At 48.7% G+C, this 18,330-nt stretch overlaps 1 protein-coding gene across 1 annotated transcript in view; it reads right to left on the bottom strand.

Annotated features, from left to right (window-relative positions):
• The window catches only part of TOGARAM1 (TOG array regulator of axonemal microtubules 1), a 42,002-nt gene that overhangs the window by 20,748 nt on the left and 2,924 nt on the right, over positions 1-18,330 (bottom strand). The window contains exons 2-6 of the mRNA XM_048305960.1: positions 13,667-13,787; positions 13,030-13,164; positions 12,161-12,457; positions 10,727-10,989; positions 803-1,035 (exon numbers count right to left, since the gene is read on the bottom strand). Coding sequence (XP_048161917.1) covers positions 803-1,035; positions 10,727-10,989; positions 12,161-12,457; positions 13,030-13,164; positions 13,667-13,787 — 1,049 coding nt within the window. The remainder of the gene's footprint in view (positions 1-802; positions 1,036-10,726; positions 10,990-12,160; positions 12,458-13,029; positions 13,165-13,666; positions 13,788-18,330) is intronic.

Below are 18,330 nucleotides of genomic sequence, written 5' to 3'. Positions count from 1 at the left end.
ATGGAAGGTTCCCTGCTCATGGCAGGGCTTGGAATTGGGTGATTCTTCAGGTCCCTTCCAACCCAAATTGCTCTGGGATTCTGGGAGTCTAGAAAAGATTCTTTTAGGACACACAAAAATACCTTCAGAGCAGAGCTACAAAGAGCTTCATCATGGGCTCTGGGAGCAGAAAAAGAAATTTTTTGGACTGGGAAATTTGCAAAATTCCTCAACCTCCTTTTTATTTCATTGAACAATAGTTTATACTTCTCATAGCCAGCTGGGTTGTTGCCCTTTACAACCAGAGCAGCAGTTGTTACCACACAATTTCTATTTAGAAGAGCTCTGGAAAGGCATTTTAAATTCACAATTACCTCTCAGGAATAAATAGAACCAGATCTCGATCCACAATAAGAAACACACGCATTGTTTTCCTCTTCTCAACAAACCCAAGCCATTCCTCCTTCAATTTCCAGGCTGTAATAACCCAAACTTATCCTTCCTCTTCACTCTTGTCCTTCTCACTCCCCTGTTCAGCTCTGGGTCATGTTCTTGGTGTGCCAGGGAAAGTCTTTATCAAATATTTATTGCCCCTGGCACTGCCTCCCTGCCCTGGGCACTGCAAATTCATGTTAAAAGCCATTAAAAAATAGAATAATGTCATTAAGCAGCTCTTGTATTTTCAGAGAGGAACATAATTCACATAGAAAAATCAGGCTATTAAGCAAGGCAACCCTATATAAAATATGTGCCAGTTGAGATCATGATTTAACTAAGGCTGTGTGGGGATTTCCAGGCTGAGGGGACACCAAGTGACACTCACATCACTCTCCTCCTGGGGGGCAGGGCGGCCACGGGGGAGCTCAGGGATTCCTGGCTATAAATCCCACTCTCGCCGGTGGAGGCGGCGCTGGGGGAGGAGCCCTGGGAGGGGCAGTCCCCGGAAAATTCGAGTTTCACAGCGGAGTCGGGGCTCTCCAGGTCTGCGATGCTGCTGCTCAGCTTTGCCCTCTTCTTGGCTGCGCTGTTCCGCAGGGATCTCAGGGAATTCTGCATCTGGACAGCGGGGAAAAAAATGACAGGGGGGAGTCACTGCAGAGGGAAAAAGCTTTTTTCAGCTAAATAATGTCTATTCCTGAGTGTTCCGCTCAGTCCATGGGGTGCACAAGGCACTGCTGGGCAGTGTGATCAGCACTCACACGGTTTTTGTGGGATTACAATGATTCCTTGTTTTATTTCACAAGAATAATTATCCCGCAAGCAAATACAACTTCACAGCACTGCTGTAGCCCAGCTGCCCTTCCCACAGCACAGGGACAGATTCCTGCTAAAATGCATCAACTGCTCCGTGGTTTTCAGTAGATTAAAGGAGGGGTTTGACGGCTGCCAGCACACACAGTGGCACCTCAGGCTTTTCCCAGCAAATCTGCTCATCACAGAAACAGAACCATGGAATGGCTTGGAAAGGACCTTAAGGATCATCCCATCCCAGCCCTGCCATGGCAGGGACACCTCCCACTGTCCCAGGCTGCTCCAGCCCCAATGTCCAGCCTGGCCTTGGGCACTGCCAGGGATCCAGGGGCAGCCACAGCTGCTCTGGGCACCCTGTGCCAGGGCCTGCCCACCCTCCCAGCAAGGAATTCCCTCCCAATATCCCATCTAACCACCTCTAAATCATGCAATCATGGAAGCAGAGATCCTACACAAATAAGCAGGGAAATCTATAAATATTAAGAGTTTCAAGCTGCAGCATTCTTCCCTCTTTTTGCTGAATATTTTTTGCTGAATATTTTTCATGTCAGAAATTCCTCCTCTGTTTAACACCTCAAGTTCCTTACAGTGGTGTTGGAACCCAAAGTGCAGGGAGTGTTTCTCTGCCTGTCCTGAAGGACCCATCTCCCCTGGAAAACACTGTTTTTAACCTTCGTCCATGGAGAGGGCTGCCAAGGCTCTGGGATTAATTAGAATCTACAAGGGTGGGAGTTAGCTGGTAGTATAATACATAGTTTAGAGATTTTAGGTTTATTAGTACAGTAAGTAGATGAAGGCAAGATGGAGGATCCCTGGGGTTTGTCAGGTCTCTTCCTTCTTCTTCACCTACTCCATTTTCTGCAGTGTTGGTAGCACAGAGTGATTGGTGAGGAAATGCTGCAGCACAGGCTGTGTGACAGGACAGTTCATTAGGCATTGGTGGAAGAGTCAAAACAATGCACACTTTTAGTGACCATTGCTCAGTTTACCTTTAAAAGGCCTTGAGTTTTCCTGCATTTGCCTTTTGGTATCTGCTCTGCTTCACGCTGTGCTGTTGGCATTTAAGTCACTGATAAGATACAATAAACAGCCTGAAGACTGAGAAGATGCAAAAGTCCCGTTCATCTCTTATTCCTGGCAAGGACTTTCTCCCCCATTTGGGGAGGACATTTGGGGTCAAGACCCTTCACATCTGGTGCCCTCACTGGGGCAGACCCTGCCAGGAGCTCACTGGACAGCAGCCAACAGCCAAAACCAAAATACCTCCGGAGGCGGAATTGGAAGCCCAGGACCTCGTGAACTGGTGCACAGGGACCAGAACGCCGTGACCTGCTGGCCACAGCCCGGACTGGGACTCCAAGGAGCGAAAGAAACAACTGAGAGCTGGTAAGCTGTCCAAAACTAGAAATGGGAGGGGGTCTCTCGAAAACAGAGACCGATGTTCCCAATAACTTAGAATCGATGATTAAGAAACACCCAGCAACTATAACCAGAAAGCAATTAGAAACCTTGGTATCCTGGATAAAAAAGAAATACCCAAATGCTACAGTAAAGGATCTTTTCGATCCAGGTTTTTTGGAAAATGTAAATATGCTATTATATCATTTAGCAACCTTAAATGACAAACGTGCCGCGAGCTTATTATCACCTGGGAGAGTACTTTATGAAGTGATACAGGAGGCAAAAACATCCACTTCTCCTAAAAAAGAGGCTTTGCAAACTCCCCAGGACCTCCAAACCGTTCCACTAAAATCTGGAACCTCTAAACTTGCTGCAGAAGCTGCCCAAAAGCCTCTGCTAGCGGCAGGGGCTCCTCAGACCCCCCTCCCAGCTCCGGGGGAAGACACCCGGCCCAAAATAGGGGACAAAATCTCCGCCCTTCTAAGCGCGGACGATGATGACCCGTGCCTGCAGGCGGGAGGATCGGTACAAGGCGGGGGGACAGCCGCAGTAAAACCAAAAAAGCGTCTCGTCTCAGACCCGCAGTTAAAACTTTTAATCGCTCCCACAGAGGAACATAATACCATTTTTTTCGAACTCTCTCCGACCACGCGTGCTCAGAGGGAAAGGGAGGGGGCTGATTCTTCCCTTTCCGTGGCTCCTGCTGCCTCCAGAACAGCGGAGCTCGTCTCCGAGAGCGTGGTCTCACAGCCCTCGCCGTCCCTGCTCCCCCTCCCAAGGCACAGGGGCACATCCAGCGGCGTCTGCCGGCCTCCTTCCCCGAGCGGCTCGGTAGCCGTCAGCCCGCAGCTGTCAGCCCGCTCCTCCGACACCGCAGGCGGCTTCGGGGCAGCGCTGACCGCTCCTGCCGCCCCCCCGCAACCGAGGACGGCCCCGGAGCGCTGCCCCTTCCCATTCTCCAGCCCACTTCCGAATTCGGCTCCTACAGCGCGCCACGGGCTGCGAGGTTCCCGTCTCTACCGATTACCCCGCCGCTGCCATTCCTCCGTCTCACGCTGCATCTCTTCCCCGTTTGGGCCACCCCGCCCCGCCGCGCTTGGGTCCCATGCCCGGCACAGCCTCGGGCTCGGGCCGGTCCCGGTCCCAGCCCCAGCCCCAGCCCTGGCACAGCCTCAGCTCTGGCCGGTCCCGGTCCCGGTCCCGGTCCCGGTCCCAGCCCCGGCACAGCCCCGGCACAGCCGCGGCTCCGGCCCCAGCCCCGGCACAGCCCCGGCACAGCTCCGGCACAGCCCCAGCCCCAGCCCCGGCCCCAGCCCCATCCCCGGCACAGCCCCGGTCCCGGTTCCAGCCCCAGCCCCGGTCCCAGCCCCGGCACAGCCCCGGTCCCGGTTCCAGCCCCAGCCCCGGTCCCGGTTCCAGCCCCGGTCCCGGTCCCAGCCCCGGTCCCGGTTCCAGCCCCAGCCCCGGCACAGCCCCAGCCCCGGTCCCGGTTCCAGCCCCAGCCCCGGCACAGCCCCGGTCCCGGTCCCGGTCCCGGTCCCGGTCCCGGTTCCAGCCCCAGCCCCGGCACAGCCCCGGTCCCGGCCCCGGTTCCAGCCCCAGCCCCGGCACAGCCCCGGTCCCGGCCCCGGTCCCGGTCCCAGCCCCGTCCCGCCTCTGCCCGCGCCCCGGGCCGTCCATGGCAAACCCGCACCGGACCCGCGGCAGGCAGGGCGTGGGGCGGCAGCGCCTCCCGGTGGAACAGCGCGAGAACTGCAGCAAACTCAATCGTATTTCAGATTCGACACCACGCAATCGAAGCCGACGCCGCCAACGCAGCCAAGTCCAAATTTTACCACGTTTCCTTCTGTTCGTTCACCAGGAGAACAAGATAAAATAAATATTGTCCCGGTTAAACGGGAATTCTCGGAGGGAGACCTATCATTTACAGCACATCCTCTGCAAACTACTGAAGATCGTTCAGCTGACGTTATAGGACTTTTACAACCACAAGTACCTGCTCAACACCTCGGTGATGAAAATATTATAACCATCACAGCCTCACAAGGCATTCCTATATCATCGCAAGGTTCACCTTATTTTTATACTGTAACAAGTACCACTCCAGTTTCTTCAATGCCCATTCCTGGAGTTCACTTCCAACAACAACATTCCACCTCCTCGACACATCAACATCAATTTCAATTTTCAAAAGACTTTGTACGTCAGCTTTTTCTCCAACCCATAGAATGTGCTAGAGAATTTTTACCTCAACATTGTGCACTGGGTCCCCAACCCTCATCCTTGGAAGACGATGGCAGGCCCCTACCTGCATCCACTGTAAATATCCCTTCTATGTCTACATCAATGCCATCTACTGTTCCGGCAATGGTGGCTTCAGCCATCCCACCCCTACTTCCTCACGGTGCACCACTACAGATACCCCTCCCCATTCCTCAGCCAGGAGAGGGAAGAGGAGATGGAATGCATGGATTCTTCAGTCAAGAAGAAACTGCATCTTGGCAAGTTCCAGATCCACAGAATGCTGGTATGAATTCGGTGCCATTTAACAAGTATGTTTCAAGACATACGTCCGGTTTAACAGACTGGGCAAGCATCAGGAAAAAAGGAGTCAAAGAGAGAGACTTTGCTATGGCAGGAACAGATAATATCGTACTGCCAGTGACATATGGGAGACACAATCAAAATCCTGCATGGCAACCTCTGGATTATCATGTCATCAAAGATTTAACGGACGCACTGAGAAACGATGGATTGGGAAGTCCATACTTTAAACAGCTTTTAAGAGGCACATTTAACAATTACGATTTGGTACCTTTTGACTGTAGGAATATTGCCTCAATAATTTTTATGGACACACAACTCCTGCTGTGGGAGGCAGGATGGAGGAGAGCGCTTCACGAGCTGAGAGGAAGATACGCGGGAGGACCGCACGCAGCTCTCACACTGGAGCAATTGGCTGGGGATGAACCTCACGAAAGACCAGAAGATCAGGCAGTGCTCTTGCCTCGAAATGTGCTTGTGGACATCAAAGAAGCAGCGCAAAACGCAATCTTAGAAATTCCACCAGACAGAACCCCAGAAGGCGCCTACACAAAAGTAAAACGAGGTCCTCCTGAGTCCTTCACCTCATTTGTCGATTGTCTCAAGCAACCCTTGGACAGACAAGCCAGTGATGAAGCAGCAAAACCACATCTGCTACAAGGTCTTGCATTTGAAAACGCTAATGCAGAGTGCAAGTGTATAATCAGTGCCATGCCTGGTCTACCAAGCGTGACTGAAATGATAGAGGCATGCAGCGAGGTGGGCACACCTGAGCATATTGCAACAATCCAAGCAAGCATTTTGGGACAAGAAATCAGAAAACTCCTTTCAAAAACTCTCACAGAGCTTCGTCCAGATTTACAACAAAGTAACTCCACAGAAGTGGTGGCCACAAAATTCTCAAGAAGGCCATGCTTCAGGTGTGAAAAATTTGGAGACATCACAAGGTTTTGCCCAGTCTGCAGAGAATGCAGGAGCACCGAATCACAGCGCAAGATGCAGCGATTAGAACCTGCGTCAATAACCTGCAAAATCTACAGCAGCTCTTAGGGAAAATGAACTGAATCAGGCTGATTTTGCAGACCACCAATGATGAATTTGCTCCAGTTTCTGACTTGCTAAGAGGAGACTGTGACATCATGTCTCCCAGGACTCTTACTCCTGAGGCTCAAAAGGCCCTTGACAGAGTGGCAAATGCCAAATACTCATTTTTTGGAAAATACAAAAATATCCATCTGCCAGTGGATACATTTTCCAATGCAGTCTTTGCTTCCTTGCACACAGGAGAAACAGTGAAACATGCATGTCAGCATTTTCTGCAAGCATTTGCATCATTAGGTGTTCCTCAAGAAATAAAACCAGACAATGATCCAGCTTACATAGCAAAAGAGCTACATAAATTCTTAATGAGTTGGGGTGCACGTCACTTCTTCAGTATTCCTCATTCTCCTACAGGGTAAGCAATCATAAGCAATCACTTTAAAATCCCTTTTGGATAAACAAAAAAAGGGGGAGGCAGAAGCTACGCCTTAAATGCGCTTGAATAAAGCACTGTACGTCAAATTTTTTAAACAGCTCTTTTGCAGAATCAAATTCACCAATAATTAGACATTTTTCCAACATCTTATAAGCAAAGTTAAAGGCAAACCCTTTGGTTTAGATCAGAAATCCAGAGACAGGGAAAATTGAAAGTGCATTTCAACTAATAACCTGGGGCAAAGGGTACACTTGTGTCTCTAGAGGTGCTGGTCCAAAGGGGATTCCTTCAGAGAACGGGAAGCCCTACAAGCCACAGGAATACCCGGATGCCCCTGGAGCAGAGAAGCAAGCACACAGACGTGAACTGCCGAAAGACTGCAGCTGATGATTAACATCTTTCATCCCACATGCAGAAGCTGTGAACTTTGGGTTTTGTGCCAGTTAATTAGTGTGGGAATGGTTGGTATTGTAAAACCTTGTTGACAAGTGTGTGGTGAGATCGTGTTATGATCCAGAATTACATACAAAGTGTAAGGCCACTGAAATTTTAATTGGGTTACGAGAGGGGACATAGTCCTCGTCTCCATGGTAATTGGAGAGAACTTTAGAGTGAATCCAAAAAAGTCCAAATTTTCAAAATTGATTGCAAAAGAAATAACTTTTGTGCCTTACTCCCTATGATTGGTGTGTCTCAAAACAAGACTGAGAAAAGAAACCAAAGAAAACCATGGAACTAAGTCAGGTACCATACTTGTGCCTCATTATTTCATTATTTGCCTTGAGTAACGTGACTCTGCCCGTGAGTCAACCAAAAACCAATGTTTGGGTAGCCTTAGCCAATGCCTCAGGTTTGGATACCATTTGTTTGACTTAGTCAAGTCCAGAAAAGCCATTTTGTTTGGTTGGATTACCGGTAGACAATTGGCCAATACAAAAAATGTTTCTTCAGATCTTTCACGATTCCTCTCGAATCCCACAGAGGAATGGGGTGTGTGGACTAAATTTCTCCCTGAGACACCCTATGAACCTCAGGAATTGGAAATCCTTGGCTCAGTAAGAATGGATTCTTGCATAATATTTGATTCTCCTGAGTCAGAATAAAAACACAACCACAGATGTCACTCCAAATCATGCATTGTACGAAAATGTGACATCTTGGTGCAGTTTCACCTCAATCTTGCACACAGCACCCAACCATGTTCCCTTACAGTTACCACAAGAAGATTTTTTTATTTGTGGAGATAGAGTTTGGCCTGCCATTCCATCAAACCCTGAAGGTGGTCCATGTAGCATTGGGAATCTTACTTTACTACCACCTAACATAGAAATGATAGAAGAACACAAGCATAGAGAAAAAAGATTTGTCGAGTAATACACACCTGATTGTGATGATAAATTCAAAGCTTGGAATTTTGAAAGAAGGTTTGCTGCAGCTCTCTTTGTACCTCAAGCTGCTGCAGGAGCAGCCTTGAAACAATTGGATCAATTAGGCTGTTGGCTAAGTAAGAACTCTCATGCCATTTCTCTTGCATTGAGCAATCTGTTAACAGATGTTCAAAGTGTAAGACATGCAACCTTGCCAAACAGAGCAGTGATAGATCATCTTTTGTTAGTGCACGGACATGGATGCAAAGACTTTGATGGAATGTGTTGCATGAACCTTTCTGACCATTCGGTATCAATACACAAGAGCATTTGACAATTAGAAGAAGGCATCACCAAACTCAGAGCTGAAAGGGGATCATGGTTGGATGATCTGTCTGATTGGTTAAGCCTCACTCCAGTATGGAGGGAATTTTTGAAATGGGGTGTGTACGTTTTGATTGTCATTTTAGTTATCACAGTATTTGTGCATTGTCTGCTTCAGTGTATCCAAAAATGTTCTAACAGAGCAGTTAAAGCAGTGTTCATGGTTCAAACAGGAGGGGGAGATGTTGGAACCCAAAGTGCAGGGAGTGTTTCTCTGCCTGTCCTGAGGGGCCCATCCCCCCTGGAAAACACTGTTTTTAACCTTCGTCCATGGAGAGGGCTGCCAAGGCTCTGGGATGAATTAGAATCTACAAGGGTGGGAGTTAGCTGGTAGTATAATACATAGTTTAGAGATTTTAGGTTTATTAGTACATGTGTTGGGTTGACCCTGAGTTGATGGACAGTCTTTAAGACCAATTACGCTTCTCACAATTTACATATTTAAACCGCACCGAAAGGCGGGACTTCCCCTTTTTGGTCGGAGCTCGCCTGCTGGAAGGTGGGGGGGCTCCGAGCCTCCCGGCCCCGCTGGGCCGGGCCGGGGCCACTGCCCCTTTCCCCCTTTCCCATCGCTGCGGCACGGACCCTGGGTCACTGAGGGGGACTGTCCCAGAGCCGCAGGCAGCTAAAACCAGCCATGGACTGCTCACAGCTAAACCCATCCAGCGCGGCTTCTGGGGACAGGCGGGTCCCTCTCCTCTCCATGCGGAGCCGGCGGAGCCAGCGGGAGCCGGCAGAGCCTCCTGTCTGCAGCCAGCACACTCCGTGCTGAACTGAAGAGGACACCACGCAGCCAGCAGCACAGAGGGAGCGAGGCTTTCCCCACCGTAAAGCCCGAACAAGAACACTCTTCAACATGGCGGCTTCAGAGTCAGAGAGAAAGAGAAGTGAGTCCCGTGGGACGGAGCTGGAAATGGCGACAGGAGAAAAGAGGGCGGTGCCGCGATTCTGGCGCGCAGCTTAAAAGAAACCTTCTTGCATGCCGTGGTAAGAAACTGTAATACCACAAACTGTTTGTCTCTTTAATCCATTTGAAGAACATGGGGGGGGGGGGTGGAGAATCAACGTGTGCCTATGAAGTTTGTGAAGAGTGCCTATGCCAGGCTATATAGAAGTAGTGAGAGGCTGTTAGAGACTTGTGGCGAAGAAAAGCCTCTGTGTGCAGGCCAAAATAACTTATCCTTAAAAAGATGAACAACCCCATGTGATGGCCCATGTTCTGTAGTGTGAAAGAACTGTGAAATTCTTCATGGGAGAGATGTTCTACACACAGCAGACTGTTTGTTTCCGGGCGGGTCTGCTATTGGTGGCAGTTTGGGAACCACGTGCAACTGAAGGAAAACCCTTTTTTCCTTAAGCATAAGAGAGAGACTTTTCAAGAACTGCAACACTGACTAACATCCCATGTTCTGTTATCCCTTGTGTGAGCTGGATAAAAGGAGAGAAGTGCTGGAAAGAGGGGGGGGGGGGGGAATTTACTTTAATTTTGTTTTGTTGTTTTCTCTTTACTTTTAATTCTGTTAGTAATAAAGCTCTTTCATTGTACTGCAACTGTTTAAGGTTTGTGCCTGCTTTGCTTTTCTCCTAATTCTTATCTCACAGAAGGAAAATAAGTAAATAATGAATATTTTGAATCAAAACCACTACATTTAATTAGTGTTTCCGCCCGGTTTCAAACTCAACCCGCTACAGTACAGTAAGTAGATGAAGGCAAGATGGAGGATCCCTGGGGTTTGTCAGGTCTCTTCCTTCTTCTTCACCTACTCCATTTTCTGCAGTGTTGGTAGCACAGAGTGATTGGTGAGGAAATGCTGCAGCACAGGCTGTGTGACAGGACAGTTCATTAGGCATTGGTGGAAGAGTCAAAACAATGCACACTTTTAGTGACCATTGCTCAGTTTACCTTTAAAAGGCCTTGAGTTTTCCTGCATTTGCCTTTTGGTATCTGCTCTGCTTCACGCTGTGCTGTTGGCATTTAAGTCACTGATAAGATACAATAAACAGCCAGAAGACTGAGAAGATGCAAAAGTCCCGTTCATCTCTTATTCCTGGCAAGGACTTTCTCCCCCATTTGGGGAGGACATTTGGGGGTTGGGACCCTTCACAAGCGGGAACCAGAGGATGGAAGGTACAGACAAAAAGGCAAAGCCAGGAAGTCACAGAATCCCAGACCGGTTTGGGATGGAAAGGACCTTCAAGTTCACCTTGTTCCATGGGCAGGGACACCTTCCACTGTCCCAGGCTGCTCCAAGCCCCATCCACCCTTCAACACCTCCAGGGATGGGACAACACTGTGAAAGTGCATTTTTCACATTTCACCCACCTCTTCTTGGTCCACGTCCTCAGGCTCCACGTGCAGCTCTGCCAGCCCCGCTGCCAGCTCCGTGCCCTCGCTGCCATCCCTGGCCCCGGGGGGCTCCCTGGGGCTGGGCAGGCGCGGGATGGGGGGCACGGGCCGGGCCCCTCGCAGCCTCCCCTGGGGCACCGGGGGTCTCCCCAGGGGGGCCCTCAGCTGCAGGGATTGCTTCTCCAGAGGCAGGGAGGGCTTCTCCAGCGCCAGGGAGGGCTTCTCCAGTGGGCTATCCCCTGAAACACACAGGGACTGTCAGGGCTGGGCAGGGACAGCACCAGGACAAACTTTACATCTCACTTCTGTGTCCACAAAACCCCTTGTGCCACGGAATGAGTGTTAAAAACACACTTGTGCAGGCTCAGGTACCAATTTATTCCACTTTTAGTGTCTCCTTCCTTTAGGAAAATATAAATCAGTGTTTCATGCATGTGCATCCCAACATAGAATCAAAATAGCCTCAGCTGGAGGAGGCCCACAAGGATCATCAAAGTCCATGCACATGTCCTTAGTCCCTTTAAAAAGTAATTAACTTTCTTCATTAAGAGAAAAACACTCATCTCCACACTCCCCTGGAAACTGCTGTAACAACAAAGGTACTCCAAAGAACCAGAAAAAAATCAAAATGTGTATGCAAAACCTGATAAGTGATAAATACAATAATAAATAATAAATACAATAATAAAGCAAGTGATAAATACATCTACAAGGCAGAGTCACATTGCAGGACAGGCAATTCGCAAAGCATTCAGCTGGAAATTTTCCACACATGCACAAAAATATGGGTCTCAGTGAAGATAAAGTTTCCAACAGGCCTCTTTAATCAGTGCAAAATTTGGTGTGGAAACTGTTACTTTGTTTCAGAAGCCTCCTGAGTGATTAGGAATCAACCAAAACAGAGAGCAAAGCTGTTTTTACCCAGGGGGTTGGAACTGGATGAGTTTTAAGGTCTCTTCCAACCCAAACCATTCTGGGATTCCATGATTCAAATAAAGAAGCAAAAAGACAAAATGCACTGAGTAACCCTGTTCTTGCATGTGTATGAACCAGGGTATGAACACTAACAGGTGTTTCTGTACTGACTTTCCCTAAAAGTGCTCCTCTGGGGGTTTTAGTTCAGTTTGAAGCCCCTGAGATGTTGCTGAGAAGAAAAGCAGAGCTGTAGCATATTTTGCTTTATGACAAATCCAAAGGCTCCACTTTTGAGGAGAAGCCTGCAGGGATGTGACCAGTGAAGCCATCAATCAATCAATCAATCAATCAATCAATCCACCCCTCCCATTCCTAACTGCACCTGGGGCACTGCCCAATTCCCTCCCACCTGCCTCTGTGGATTTTCTGACCACTGAAAAATCACTCAGAAGACAACCCCCAAATCCCTTTTTATCACACTGAGAACGTTCCCACCTGTGTTTTCTCCTGGCTTTTGGCTGAGCAGCTGCTTCTGGGACCCAGGCTTAGGCAGCCCTTCGAAGCTTCTGAGAGGCCAGGAGCTGGAGAGGCTCATGGGATCCTCCTGGGACTTCCTCGGGGAGGCAGCTGGGGAGGAGAGGTGCTTGGGGCTGTTCCTGGGGGATGACAGGGGGAAGGAGGGCAGGATGAAGGTGCCCTGGCTGGCACTGGGACCTTGGAAGGACACGGTGGGCTCTGCCTGAGTGCAAAAACTTCTCTGGGTCTTGCTGGAAAAACTGAGGCTGGAACAAACTGAACAAAGGAAAAGAGAACAGTACTTGTGGTAACTGGCTCTTGTAATAATAATTTATAATGAAATAATGCACCACAAGAATGATTTCCAGTGAAATAATGCACCATAAAAATAATTTCCAGTGAAATGATACATCATTAGGATAATGTCCCATGAAATAAAGCACCATTAGGCAGCCAAAGCCTGAAGGCTTTGCCCAAGCAAGCAGACAAACCAAACAACTTCATTCTGCAAATTGCACTCCCCCTCCAAATGTGAGTTTAAGCCTTAAAACTATTTCTCTGGCATGTTTTGGAGAACTCTAGTTCAAACAAAAGAGTGATGCAAGTAGACCAAACACTGCTCTGATTCTCCCACAGCAGCACCTTTGCTCTAACACCCCGACACAGGCAGAGATCAAAGGTGGGGCTGGAAATTAACAACCACAAATTAAATTACACAGGAGGAGCCATCTGGAGAGGGACTGAACAACCTTTCAGTAACAGTTTTCATTTCTTAGGGAAGCAAAGGAACAAAGAGACAACTCCAAAGTGACATGCCCTGCCTTAGGCCACTGGCAGAAGCCACATACCTTTGTCCTGCTGACAGTCATTTAATCCCAAAAGCTGTAAATCAGAGTCCACACTGCCACTCTTCCCACGTGCCTGTGGGTATCCAAGTGTCCCACATTTCCCTGAAATCTGGGGCTGATGAGAGCCCACAGCACCTTCCAAAAGGGAACACAAAGAACTAAATCAATACTTCACACGTGGTGTCCACCAGAGAATATCCACTGATAATTCATCGGGAATAGAGACTCTGTGTGGCTCTGAGTGTGAAACCCAAACTCACTCCAAGTACTTAATTCCAGAGTCTCTAAGCAACCTCACAGAGCAGCTCCGAGGGAAAAAGGGAAAAGGACTGGCCGCTCTTCCAGGGCACTGCTCCAGCTGGGAACTGCAGGGAGGCGAAAGAACCCCCTGGAACAATCCCCTCTTTGAGTTTGTGACAGTGAAGGGGAGCAAACACCTTAAAACCCAAACCACGGCGAGCGAGCAAACTTGGCAAGGCCAGGATTCCTCAAAGGGGACAAGGGCAGAACCCAGGGCCATGGGGACACAATCACTCAGGTCTGGTCTTGCCCAGGCTTTTCAGACCCTTGTGGCTACTAAAGCACTAAAATCTGTTTTGCCTGGGCAGCTCCAGCACGTCCCTGTGCCCCCACTCACCAGCACCACGGGCAGAAGGCTCCGAGCTCAGCTCCACACTGGGCTGCAATAAAGTCCTGGAAGCTCTTTTCCTGCTGAAAAATAATTCTTCACTGGCTGGGATTCCTTGGGAGGGCCGGAGCTTCGGGGAGTGAAGGAAATCATTGGATGCAGAGAATTGTAGGGAAAAGCAAAATAAACGGTGTGTGAAACGAAAGCACAGTCCTGCTCCGGGCAAACAGCACAATGACAAACATTTTGATACAAATTTTACTTTCTCAGCTACCCAATTTTCAAATACTTCAAGCATTTTAGCTGTTTCCCAGATCTTACTAAAATACAGGTTAAAACTACTCACACTGAAAGGGGAAAAAAAAGCCCAAGAAAATTACCTGGTAGAGAATTGCACTATTTTAAAAATTAAATTTTAGAAATTAAACACTGACCTTTTGAATTATGTGCTTTAGATGGGGAAGGGTTTAAACAGACAACAGAACCCCAAAATCCCAGAATGGAACAGTTTCTTGCAAACCACACACGCCAGAGTCAGTCTCAAAGCTGTACCTGGCAACACCAGCAGCTTTTACTGAGAACTGGCCACAGGTAGGGAGAAAATATCAATAATACCAGTATTTACCAAAGAAAAGGTCATGCTTTAAATAAATTTCTGATTTAATTAGTAAAATCAGTGGTTTAAGTCATTCCCAGGCTGTATTTACTCTGCTCTCCTCTTTCACAGAGCAGGCGGCACACAGAAGAGTCTGAGCAGAAATGGAAATATTTATTTATTCAGTAGTGGGAGGAGCAGCACCAGGTTCAGCCTCAAAACTCCTTTATCCAACATTCTGGTGTTCCAAATTCGGTGTTTATCCCAATTCCCCTGGTGAATGGGGGAATCTGTAGTCTAACATATCCACAACATGTTTATAAGTATATTTTATTTTTTTATTTCACTGAATTTCTCACCCACAAAGGTGGGTTCTCAGACTGAGAAAACTCCTGGAATACGGAACTGCAGCTTTCCATGAGCCTATAATTCCATTATCTCCTAAAGCCAGCCTGGTCCACACAGCCCAGGTTGTGCTGGACAGGGAGAGACCCCTGGGATAGCTCCCAGATGTCCCAAACCTTCTCTGCTCCAGGAGAAACCTCAGGGTGACTGAACAGATTGTCTGCCAAGTTCAGTGCCTGGGACACACAAACAGCAGCCAAAGGCTCTGGTTGAACATCTTTGAGGGGTTAATTAATATTGCAATAGGGTTTCACAAAGGCATCACAAAATGAAGCAAAGGAATGGATGGGATTCTCATTGGGATGAGAATCATGACAATGAGCACAAACTAATTGTTCTTAATTCCTTATAACATTTACTGTGTCACAGAGGAGCTGAAAAATAGAACTGGTTGTGGAATATAGAGAAAAACCTCAGAGTTCCAACAAAACCTCCAGGTCCTTTCCAAGCAAAGAGGAGACACCACATACACATCCACGCCAAGAGAAATTCCATCTCCATATCCTACCAACAAGACTCCTCTTGGAATAATAAACTTTCCAATTCAAACTTTTTAATTACATATTCCCAATTCTTTTTTGACTGTTCCTCTTAAAAATGGAAACTTTCACTCACACATGGGTACCTGTGACAGGAAGTAAATAAGGGAAGCAGCAACTTCCCTGTTTTTCCATCCAGTGCTTTAAAAAGCAATTCCCAGAGGGAGCTGAGCTCCAAGGCCCACAGCTACGTGGACATCAGCTCCTGGAGGAAACACTTCCCTGGGCCTGGGAGGGGTTTTGTGCTTAACAAATTGGCCAAAATGTTGGTTTTGCTTACAAAACCATGCTCGGATTTACTGTCAGCATTTCCCAGGCTCCAGTGGGATTGATGTCCCAGCCTCCAGCCTGAAGCAGCCTAAGCAAAGCCACCAAAATGCCCAAAAGCTGAAAACTTGACATCAAAATTCCCTGGCAGCCAGAGCTAAAGGTTTTCAATCACCCTGCAGGGATTAGGCTCTCCCTGGAAGGATTTTGGGACAAGTGCTTAAAGCACACAAGGGAAAACTTCGGGAGCCTCCATCCAAACCAGGCTCTGAGGGACACAGGAGGAAAAGAACAGCAGGAAAATGAAGTGGATTATTCCAGGTAATGACAAGCTGGGATAAAAGAGGTGAGACCTTGGCATTCCTGCCCCTGTGATCAGCAAACATTTTCCATCCACGTATCCTCCAGTCCATAATGAAATATTCCTTGTACAAATCACCACAGCCTGGTTTCGGCTGGGGTTGTGGGAATTTTCTGCTTAGGAGCTGGTACAGGATAAACTTTCATCCCGTTTTTCCCTACAGATAAAGCAGTATGTGCAGAAGGAGCAAATTCCAACACTGCCATGACTGTGCAGCTTCACTCAGCTGTTCCCATCGCAGCTCCAGGAGTGAAAACTCTGCTTCCTTGTACACAAATTATAATTACAGCATTGCAAATTCACTAAACACAGGCTTGAGGGTGGTGGGAAATAAAGCAAACCCAAGGCTGCCAGATGCTTCCCTGGAGCAGATGACAGATCCCAGCAAAGGGATTTCTCAAAAGAAAGGGATTTCCTTTAAATTCCACGAATGCTGGAAAATACCTGAATCCATCCACCACAGGAATTGTTAACTTGGTTATCAAAGCACAGCCTGTGAGAGTGGCCCATCAGGGAATGGTTTGGGTGGGAAGGGACCTCAAAGCCCACCCAGTGCCAGCCCTGCCCTGGCAGGGACACCTCCCACTGTGCCAGGCTGCTCCAGCCCCAGTGTCCAGCCTGGCCTGGAATCACATGCAAACATTCCCTCCTGCATCCCTTCCCTGTGGAGCTGTGCCACTGGATGACACTAAAGGTGCTCCTAATCCAACACCAGCAGCATCAACAACCTGCTCCCAGGGAAGAGACCAGCACCACGCAAAGACAACAATATCCCCCTAAAATCCTCTCCCAGCTCCAGAAAAACCAGGGCTCAGGTCCCAGAGGGACACTCCAGCTCCCAAGGAAGGGACACCTTTATCTCCCACAGACTGGGCACCCTCTGTGTCCCTCTGATCCTTGGAAAACAAAGAGGTCTTGTTCCATAAATCTGATTTCCCAGGGCATTTGAACCCTTGGAGGCCTCCACAAAGCCCAGCTATCAAGCTCTCCAGCTATCAGATCAATATGGAAACGAGGAGAGTTCCACACCGTGTAGCCAACACCGCAGTTAGGGGAGATCCCAGAGTTCACATGAACTTTGTGACAAGGCTTAAATGTCCAGTGAAATGTTCAAATGCTCTTGTTCCCCCCAAAAGGAACCTTTGGGTACCAAAAGGTATCTCCAGCAGCAGGGCCAGGGCCTGCAGGGTCTGTGTGTCCCAGGGTAACTCTTACCCAGCAACACCCAACATTCAAACCTGCCCTTGGACACCTGAACACCTCCAGGGATGGAGAATCCACAGCTCTCCAGAGAAGCCAGACAAACCCCTGAAGTCGATGTGCCTTATCTACCTTTTATTTTTAGTACACATTAACTTACACATGTTTTACTCACATCTTATCTGATCAGGAAAGTCTAGACACAGCCTTGGACAATCACTGTGTAACATGACCCTAAAAATATTGGCAGGGAAACAGCTTTAAACATTAAGCTACTTTCATGCATCCTTTCAGTCACTGAATGACTCCAAAAGTTAATTTTTAAGCAAAATCATTTCAAAGGAATGTCTGAATTAATAATTAATATCTGACACGTACAGAAACAAGTGGACTGCCTGAGATTCACACATGATAAATGCATTTTCCTGACTGAAGGAGTTAAGGGCAGATCCAGGGCTAACTCCCCACACACCCTGACTGCTGAATGCCCCAGGGACAAGAGCCTGACTTACACAGCTCCTGGAATGTCTTCATCCCACCCCTGGCCCTGCCCAGACCCCCCAACAACCCCAGCCTGGGCATCCCTGGCAGCGCTGTCCAAACGCTCCTGGAGCTCTGGCAGCCTCGGGGCCGTGCCCATTCCCTGGGGAGCCTGGGCAGTGCCCAGCACCCTCTGGGAAAGAGCCTTTCCCTGATCTCCAGCCTGAGACTGGCACAGCTGCAGCTGCTCCCTCAGGTCCCTCTGGTCACCAGCATCACTGGACAAACTGTCCCCTGCCCCAGAGAGCTTCAGTCAGATGTGATGAGACAAAGGACAGGATGTGAAGAAGGAGCAGCAAAGGTGTCAGCTACAGCAATCAGGTAAATATTCCACTATTAAACCACCCCGATGTTTTAAGTTTCCTTTGCAGTAACTGGGGTCTGGCCAACAGGACTCCAGTTCATCCTGTGCCAAATCAGGTTGCCATGGCTGGAGGGCAGGGATGGATGGGAGATTGGGAATTGGGAATTCCTGGCTGGGAAGGTGGGGAGGGGCTGGCACAGGGTGCCCAGAGCAGCTGGGGCTGCCCCTGGATCCCTGGCAGTGCCCAAGGCCAGGCTGGACATTGGGGCTGGGAGCAGCCTGGCACAGTGGGAAGTGTCCCTGCCATGGCAGGGCTGGCACTGGGTGGGATTTAAGGTCCCCTTCCAACCCAAACCATTCTGGGAATTGATGATTTCCCCACCTCTAAATGCACTTTACACACCAACCAAACAGAACCCATAAGCTAATTGCTTTCTCTCCCTCCCTGCAGGGGAGGAAGAA

This window comes from Corvus hawaiiensis, chromosome 6 (genome assembly GCF_020740725.1).
Source record: "Corvus hawaiiensis isolate bCorHaw1 chromosome 6, bCorHaw1.pri.cur, whole genome shotgun sequence".
NCBI lineage: Eukaryota > Metazoa > Chordata > Aves > Passeriformes > Corvidae > Corvus > Corvus hawaiiensis.
Note: the sequence above shows the minus strand (reverse complement) of the source record. Positions and strands in the feature narration are given on the sequence as shown.